The sequence below is a fragment of the Salmo trutta genome, chromosome 9 (assembly GCF_901001165.1).
Source record: "Salmo trutta chromosome 9, fSalTru1.1, whole genome shotgun sequence".
NCBI classification, from domain to species: domain Eukaryota; kingdom Metazoa; phylum Chordata; class Actinopteri; order Salmoniformes; family Salmonidae; genus Salmo; species Salmo trutta.
This window is the reverse complement of record NC_042965.1, coordinates 10,427,334-10,436,494: the sequence shown is the minus strand read 5'-3', so window position 1 is coordinate 10,436,494 and position 9,161 is coordinate 10,427,334. Positions and strand designations below refer to the sequence as shown.

General features: G+C 40.3%; 1 protein-coding gene across 1 annotated transcript; it reads left to right on the top strand.

Annotated features, from left to right (window-relative positions):
• Window positions 1-3,084: 3,084 nt before the first annotated feature.
• On the top strand, window positions 3,085-8,806 carry LOC115199613 (cytochrome P450 1A1). The gene is given in 9 exon segments (XM_075074292.1): window positions 3,085-3,194; window positions 3,197-3,265; window positions 3,268-3,715; window positions 3,717-3,933; window positions 7,241-7,323; window positions 7,480-7,604; window positions 8,436-8,562; window positions 8,718-8,768; window positions 8,770-8,806. Coding segments are annotated over 9 exon segments (1,260 nt in total). The 5' UTR covers window positions 3,085-3,091.
• Window positions 8,807-9,161: the final 355 nt, after the last annotated feature.

Sequence of the window (9,161 nt, the reverse complement as noted above, 5' to 3'; positions counted from 1 at the left end):
TTGCTGCAAACGGCAGATTTTTTTATGGAATATCTACATAGACGTACAGAGGCCCATTATCAGCAACCATCATTCCGGTGTTCCAATGGCACGTTGTGTTAGCTAATCCAAGTTTATCATTTTAAAAGGCTAATTGATCATTAGAAAACCCTTTTGCAATTATGTTAGCACAGCTGAAAACTGTTGTCTGATTAAAGAAGCAATAAAACTGTCCTTCTTTTGACCAGTTGAGTATCTGGAGCGTCAGCATTTGTGGGTTTGATTACAGGCTCAAAATGGCTAGTCTAAAGAAGGCCAGTTATATTGCTTCTTTAATCAGACAACAGTTTCCAGCTGTGCTAACATAATTGCAAAAGGGTTTTCTAATGATCAATTACCCTTTTAAAATTATAAACTTGGATTAGCTAACACAATGTGCCATTGGAACACCGGAATGATGGTTGCTGATAATGGGCCTCTGTACGTCTATGTAGATATACATTAAAAATCAGCAATTTCCAGCTACAATAGTCATTTACAACACTAACAATGTCTACACTGTATTTCTGATCAATTTAATGTTATTTTAATGGACAAAAAATTTGTTTTTCTTTCAAACAAGGACTTTTCTAAGTGACCCCAAACTTTTGAAAGGTAGTGTATGTGTGTCTAAGATAACTCCTTATTGGTTCTTAACCAAAAACTTTTGTTCAAGGTCAACACATTATATTCCAACTCCAAGGATCCTGAGATTTACCAGAGGAACATACAGATGTAGGATCTTAATTTGATCACCCTGTTGTTGCAGCAAATATCCTGCACAGCTGGACATAGAAACTTAGTGTATTCAATATTTAAAAAGGCTTCTAAAGTTTATAATTTCCTCAAACATTTCAGGCTTGATTTGCCCTAACTAAAAATGTATTGACCCCTACAAAAATGTAAAGTAATTGTAATTTACACAATATTTCACATTTCCTGTTGCTGCAGGATTATTTTCCTGCTGTGTGAAACTGGTCAAATTAAGATCTTACATCTGTACCTTATCTGAAAACAAATCGTAAATGTTCCCAAATGTGTGCTGTTTCTATGCTGCAAGACTCAGTCCAGGGTCATATATGCTGCTGTCACTGAATCATTTGATCCCAGAGCCAGTCTTTTCATGGTAACTCTTGACATTTTAAGCCATTTAGTCTTTCAGCTTATTGTTTAGGGTGACATTATACAGATCTGCCAGCTAAGTTAATATTTAATTTCTCTTGTTTTACTTCTGAAGGAGGAAACAACCATTTACATGAGCAATGAAAAGCAGGTATAATAAACAAAACACATAGCATAGATATTTGTATTTGCCAAGGTAGCAGCTACTCTTCCTGTGGTTCAGCAAATTAAGGCAGTTAAACATTACAACAGATTTCACAACACATTAAGTGTGTGCCCCAGGCCACTACTCTACTACCACATATCTACAACACAAAATCCATGTGTACCTGTGTGTATAGTGCGTATGTTATCGTGTGTTTGTATGCATGTGTCTGTGCCTATGTATTACACAACACACAGAACATTGTCAATCAACAGGGACCTTTTCCACAGTTGGGGGTGTAGGGTTAGGGTAAGGGTAAGGGTCAGGGATAGGGTCAGGGTTAAGGGTTTGGTTAAGGTTAGGATCATTTTTGATTTTGGTTAGTATTTTTTGCAGGTCAGCAATGTCGTTATAGTATCTTATATTTTGCTACACCCCCAGTGGAGCAGGTAGCTATGTAAGCTCAACTTCCTGGGTTGTTCTGCGGCTCCCTTGATGCAATTTTGGCAGAGACCTCGTAGAAATCTTTTTTTGAATCCAAAACTATGGATTTCAACACTCACTTCGCACACTTGCTCAGTGTCACGGGATTAGTTACATGTTGTCAGTAAGTACATATCAGTACCATGAGCTGGACCAGCTCTAAGGGCCATGTAGGCTCGAAACAACCAGTGGTTCAAACTACTGGCTCTGTCATTGCCTACTACTACACAGCTGAATCTCACTGACTTACAGAACATATTAACTGAAGACGACATGGGCGATGAAACTTGGGAAAGCATTCATTTACAATGGGAAGAAGTGAAGTGGGCAGGGGGACTGTTAGGCAATATGAGCACGGGCGAGGGATGTGAACAGGGCGTGACCAAAGTTTGGGAAAGCTGAACTTTATGCAAATACGCTGTGACATTGCTGTGCTATTGACCAATCAAAGCTCACTATAGCTTCCAGACCCTACTGGATTGATTGGGGATAACCTAGCAGTACCGAACATGCTTGCTAGCTTGCAAGCAGCCAAATGAGGGGAAAGCTAGTGTGGAGTGTTGAAATGCAAGTGCTAGTCAATACGTACTTTGAGTCTGCCACCTTGTGGCATGTACAGTAGTATAGTATGTGACTTAATGAATTTCATGAACACCTGGGGCCTCTGTTCCATGGTGTGCTATAAAGTATTCATTAGTTTGTCAAATTACATAAATGTTTTGTTTTCTGGAATTCAATTGTTATGAATTGAAATATCAAAAGTTTGATGTTTAGATTACTCATGTTATTTTCTATCTTCATGTTGGGCAGGCTAGATTGCAGTTAGTCAGACAGTCCATACATTTTTAGAGTAAGCAAATTCAAACACCAATTTACAATAATTGTGTATGTTTGGCCACTGCCAAATGTGTGCGGTCTGCAGCCGCTGGTACACAAAATGATGAGAGAATTAAGCTACCGTGGACCACATAGTTAGCACTTGACATGCATATTGGGCACGCACAATAATGTCTCATCCTGTTAAAACAACGCAAAGAACAAGAAGAAAATGGAACGCTAGATCAAGCTCTTTGTAGCTGTTCAATCGACTGCCCGCTGGTTTGCAGTCTATGCTTAAATAGGCTGATATGTCACTGCCTCTCATGGTACTTGGACCTGCCTAGTGCCAGTCTTCTCGCAGAGTATATCCAGTCATCGGACCCTGCGGCAATTTGCTTTGCTGCGGGTCAAACTGCACTCATTAGACCAGTCTCCAACTTTAGAGAACTTCCACTCCTGGAATCCGGTGAGTAACATACAGTATCCTGGCTGGGAGACTGCGATATGAGGCTGACGTTTGGGATATTCCCAAAGGATGGCTCCTGTATAACCTTCTCTGGAATCACCTTGGCTCTCTGTACCCTCACCCTGCTCCTAGTGGCTCTCAGGGGCTGAAAGCGAGAAGGCGGGAGCGGCCCCAAAAGGCACTCTGCCCTTCAGGGCCGACCCCATTGCCCTGGTGGGTAACCTGTTCCAGATGGGAGACCAGATCCACCTGTCACTGACGTGTCTCCGTCTGCAGTACGGAGATGTCTTCCAAATACATGTGGGCTCCCTTGTGGTGGTGGTGCTGCAAGGCTATGCCACCATTAAACAGGCGCCGGTACGGCATGGGGAGGCTTTCGCCAGACACCCTGACCTCTTCACCTTCTCTGCCGTGGCCAATGGCACCAGCATGACCTTCAGTGAGTACGGCGCTGCCTGCGTGCTCCACAAGAAGCTGTGCAAGAACACCCTGCGCTCCTTCTTGCAGGCAGAGCCGCGGGGCCCTGGCACCATCTGTCTGCTAAAGGAGCACATGTGCGCCGAGGCGGCTGGTATGGTGGAGGTCATTTGGGAGCGCTCAGAGGGGAGCGAGGGGCTAGGTCTGGACCCTGTGGTCCCGCTGGTCACGTCGGTGGCAAATGTGGAAGAGGAATGACTACAATGACACAGAGTTCCTCACTATTGTGCACATCAACAACGAGGTGTTGCGGATCTTCGCTGCAGGAAACCTGGCCGACTTCTTTCCTGTGTCCCGCTACCTGCCGAGCCCATCTCTGAGGAAGACGGTCGAGCACATCAGGAGAATGAACAGCTTCATGGAACACAACATCGAGGAGCACCTGTAGACCTTTTGAAAAGGTATGAGCCACACCTGGGTCATGTAAATTAGAGCATGCCACGGAAATTGTTTAAAACAGAAAACAAAACACGAGTGCTTCTTTTTGCATCACTCCCTGTAGTCACTCCCTGTTCCAGTCAGTTTTCTTTTGTTTGGTGCCTAATCCCAAATAGGATTTTTAATTTTTTTTAAAAAATATGCTTAAATCATACTTCATGAGTATATTTCAATTATCTAAATTGGAACAATTTTGAATACATTTAATGTCCAGTTTATTTTAATTTTATTGGCATTTAAGTATATTAAATAAATGTAAAGTTATCTAAATTGGGACACTTTTTTGTACTTAAGTATATTTTTAGTATATTAGATAAAGAGCAAAGCAAATATACGTTGAATACACCTTAAAGACATTTTATTTAGATTTCTCATAAATGATAAATATACTAAAATGGTATTTGAATTAGAATTCCTGTATTTTCTTTACAAAAAAGTGTATTTTTAATTTAGTTTTACAAATACACTGCTACTCATTAACCACATTAACTATTGTAATTAGCCATGTAAAAGTTACCTTGATTGACCAAGACATCTTCTCAGCCAACGTTAACATGCCATTTACAAAGCAGTTGTGGCTGGAGCAGCAATTTACAAGTAACACTTTTGAGAACTGTGCACCATTCACATTTCACACTTTAGTTGTTCACATAATGGTAATAAATTAACATTTAAATAAAATGTGTAATGTGTTACATTTGAATGAGATAAATATGAGGAAAAATATCATATTATAAATCTAAACTTCAACAGAAAAGGATTCTGGGGGATATGCAAATTTCTGTGCCAATGCGTTTTTGAAAGTATACTTTAAATATATTTTGTGGACATTTAAGCTAAATATACTTTTTGAAAGTATACTTAAGTATATTTTTTTGTAATATGAAAAACTATACTCTCTGGAAGCATGTTCCTCCACTGTGCAATAAACAATCGTTATCATTGTGAACTCTGCAGTTTTCTGAACAGAATTTCAGAAAGTACTTCAAAACTCATTATTGGCACTGAAACTACAGTGCCTTGCAAAAGTATTCATACCCCTTGGATTTATTCACATTTTGTTGTTACAAAGTGAGATTAAAATGGATTTGTAATTGTAATTGGTAATTTTTTGACAACAATCTACACAAAATGCTATAATGTCAAAGTGGAAGATTTATATTTATTTGTTTTCAAAAGATTGCTAGAAATGAAATAACTAAAATATAGTCGTTGCATAAGTATTCAGCTCCCTGAGTCAATATGCTAGAAACACAGTTGGCAGCGATTACAGCGTCTTCATGGGTAAGTCTCTAAGAGGTTTACACACCTGGATTATGAAACATTAGCCCTTTATTATTTTCAGAATTATTCAAGCTCTGTCAATATGTTGGTGTTCATGGCTATACATCAATTTTCAAATCTTGCCATAGATTTTCATGCAAATTTAAGTCAGAACTGTAACTTGGCCACTCAGGAACAGTCTGTCTTCTTGGTAAGCAACTCCAGTATAGATTTGGCCTTGTGTTTTAGGTTATTGTCCTGCTGAAAGGTGAATTCCTCTCCCAGTGTCTGAAGCAGGGTTTCCTCTAGGATTTTGCCTGTGCTTAACTCCATCCAGTTTCTTTTTATCCCGGAGAAAAGCATACCCATACCATAATGCAGCCACCACTATGCTTGAAATAAGGAGGCAGTTACTCAGTGATGTGTTCTGTTGGATTTGCCCCAAACATATAGCTTTGCATTTAGGCCCCAAAAGTTTTTTTTGCAGTATTACTTTATTGTAGTCACAACAATGTTGTTGATCCATCCTCAGTTTTCTCCCAATAAGTTTAATGATAGTGAACTTAAAGACTGAAAAACAATGAATTTAAAGTACACTTTTATGTCCTCATCCTCCTGCCGCTCCTCACAGAGTGCAATCAGAGCATCTGTGATGTCACGGATACAGTCCTGGAAACACACATAATCATCAAAACGTTACATAACACTTTACTTTGCCTGCAGCTATTAAGATTCTGATTAAATGCGCAGGACGAGTCCTAACCTTGCCACTCCAGGTTATATCCGGGTCCTATATACATCCATTACATTTCCATATACACTCACAATGAAATGTAATCCTTTCAAAACTTTAGCACACGACCCGCTAATCAAATGTACCCTCAAATTGTGAGAGTGAGACTGACTGTAAAATGGCAGCATCTTCTAGAAAACATGTGAGCACATGTCTTCCACCAGATTAATAATTCCTAATTAAACAAAAATACCTTTCGTATTTAAAGTATATTATTTTAATATTTTGTATATTTAAGTATACTTGTTATATATTAAAATCAACTTTTTTGGGATGAACAGACCCTGAACACAGACAGTATGATATATCGCAATATTGATGTATGGTAACATATCCAACGGGATTCAGCCATTCTACTGTTACAGCTGGATAATCTATCATGTGTATACAGTGAAAAAAACGAGTTGACGAGGATAGTTTTTGCAGACATCTCAACCTGGAGAGAAATCTCAGCTTTCATGTGTGACTTTTAGGCTGAATTTAGTAGATTAGTAAACTGTTAGATTAGATATGATCAGTGCTATCAGATGCTGGTACAGAGGCACAGAAAACCAGTCAGCCATTGAGGGATTTGTTTCAGAGGGATTGATTTCGCTGGGGGGGGATACACAGAGAGTAAAGGAATAACGCAGGGGTAAAAGAAAGGAAGAGATGGGAGAGAGGGAGGGAGAGAGAGTTTGAGGAGAGGTACATGTGGAAAAAAGCAAGGTTACTTATTGGAAAACATATTTTTGCTTGTGATTTTGCCTCTTCGGGTTGTATATGTGAAAAATGGAAATAGTTAGAAGCTGAAATCGAAGCTACAGTATAAGAGACCTATACTCTAGGACAGGGCAGACCAGGCTAATATATACCGAACGAGGCATTGTTCTTGTGCACAGTGTCTAAAACGCCCGCGCATACTCTTTAATTAGGAATTATTAATCTGGTGGAAGACATGTGCTCACATGTTTTCTAGAAGATGCTGCCATTTTACAGTCAGTCTCACTCTCACAATTTGAGGGTACATTTGATTAGCGGGTCGTGTGCTAAAGTTTTGAAAGGATTACATTTCATTGTGAGTGTATATGGAAATGTAATGGATGTATATAGGACCCGGATATAACCTGGAGTGGCAAGGTTAGGACTCGTCCTGCGCATTTAATCGGAATCTTAATAGCTGCAGTCAAAGTAAAGTGTTATGTAACGTTTTGATGATTATGTGTGTTTCCAGGACTGTATCCGTGACATCACAGATGCTCTGATTGCACTCTGTGAGGAGCGGCAGGAGGATGAGGACACAGCAGTGCTGTCCAACTCCCTCAAATCCAGATGAGTTCATTTTTTTCTGGAGGATCTCCATGCCTGGCAGGGATGGGTTGAAGAATACCTTTGAACAGACCAATACTACAGAAATCTCTTTAAGTTGCCGTTCATCATACCATGGATATGATGATGGTAATAAAGACGATTGTAACTGATGTTACAATTTTTATTAAACTTTTACATTTCAGGACTCGATACCATCATAGCTGGTTTGCAGTGGAGCGTCTTTTACCTCATCAAGTTTCCTGACATCCAGGTCAAAATACACCAGGAGATCCTCTTTATAGGAACAACACCTCCTGACTCCTCCTGACTGAACAGCACTTCTTATAGAAAACTTTAATACCTTATGCCCTTGTAGCGCTATATGGTCTTATTGTCTCATCATACCTTGTCTCTTTGTATGTCTGCTTGGGTGTCTGCTTTACCTGCAACTTTACCTGCTAAGAATAATTCCTTTGTTTTATAAAAATGGATGAGAGTTCAGCTGTTTTATGAACGAACGGTCATTCCTGACAAACAGCATGTCCTAATGAGCAGAGATTCCTGCAGTACCGCCCAGTTTGACAGTTTGATGGTGTAGATGGGCTGTCCTTGCAGTTCCATACAACGATCTAATCTTTCATAGACAGAACACCCCCCCCCCCCCCCCCCCCCCCGTTCTATCCTGTCCTCAATGGCTAGAGACCATTGCTTGCCAGGGTGACACGCAAAAGGTCACTCTAATTTGCTAAAGACAAAGCTAGTTTTGATGTGGGCTGAGAAAACTGGTGCAGTCTGTTCAGTAGGCACGATGCATTCAGAGAGAGAGAGCGAGAGAGAGAGATTTTGGATACTTGGACAGTCTACTCAGACAGACACAAAGGGGATCACACACAGGGGTATTGCACCGTACGTGAATCACAACCACACAAATCATCCCTTTATCTGAAGATGGAAATTCCAGAATAGATGGCACTAATCCAACAGTCTTTCTTTCTTCTTGGGTCTCACTTTTCCTGATCGACTCGGCTATGTATCTGATCCTTTACTCTGCATTTTCACTTTCAGGTACAGTATCTTGTTGTCTTCACCTGAGACATTCAGTATGTTGCCTTTGTATGGTTTAGGCGACCACATTGGCCCTGCCAGACTCCATCGGTTTGTGGACAAGACCAAGATGCCTTTTACCGAGGCCTTCATTTACAAGGTGTTCCATCACGTATCCTACGTCCCCTTCACCATACCACACTGGTGAGGCTCTGATAACAGTTACAGTAACAACTTGTAATGTTTATTTCTGCATGGTGCCTGTCTGCTAGTATGTGCAGATCAAAGTGTTAGCTCTGGGAATGGAATGTTGCTATTCACCCAGTTGGTCTCTTTTGTCCTTCTTTTCCTCCCTTTAGTACCACAGAAAACGTCACACTCAATGCATACTTCATTCCTAAGGACACGTGTCTTCGTCAATCAGTATCAAGTTAATCATGACATGTGAGTGTTATCTGTATGCGTCTCAAAACACACTTGCAGCGATGAGACAAGACGGTAACTACCAATTGGATACCACGAAATTGGGGATAAAAAGGAGTAAATAAAAAAATAAGAAATGCAAATTTTTGTTTCAAAGTTGGAAAACATTTTCCGTTGTGTGCCCTAATGAACACAACTCTCTTGTGGTGGTCATCACTGGTTGGTTGTCGTTTTACTCCAACCGGTTTTAAGCCATACGGCGTCAACTACAATAAGGCCAAAACTGGCTTGACTGGGCAGCACCTCGCCCACACCATCATAACGCACAGAAACCATGGCTACTCAGACACCAAAACATAACTAATATACAGACTGAACAC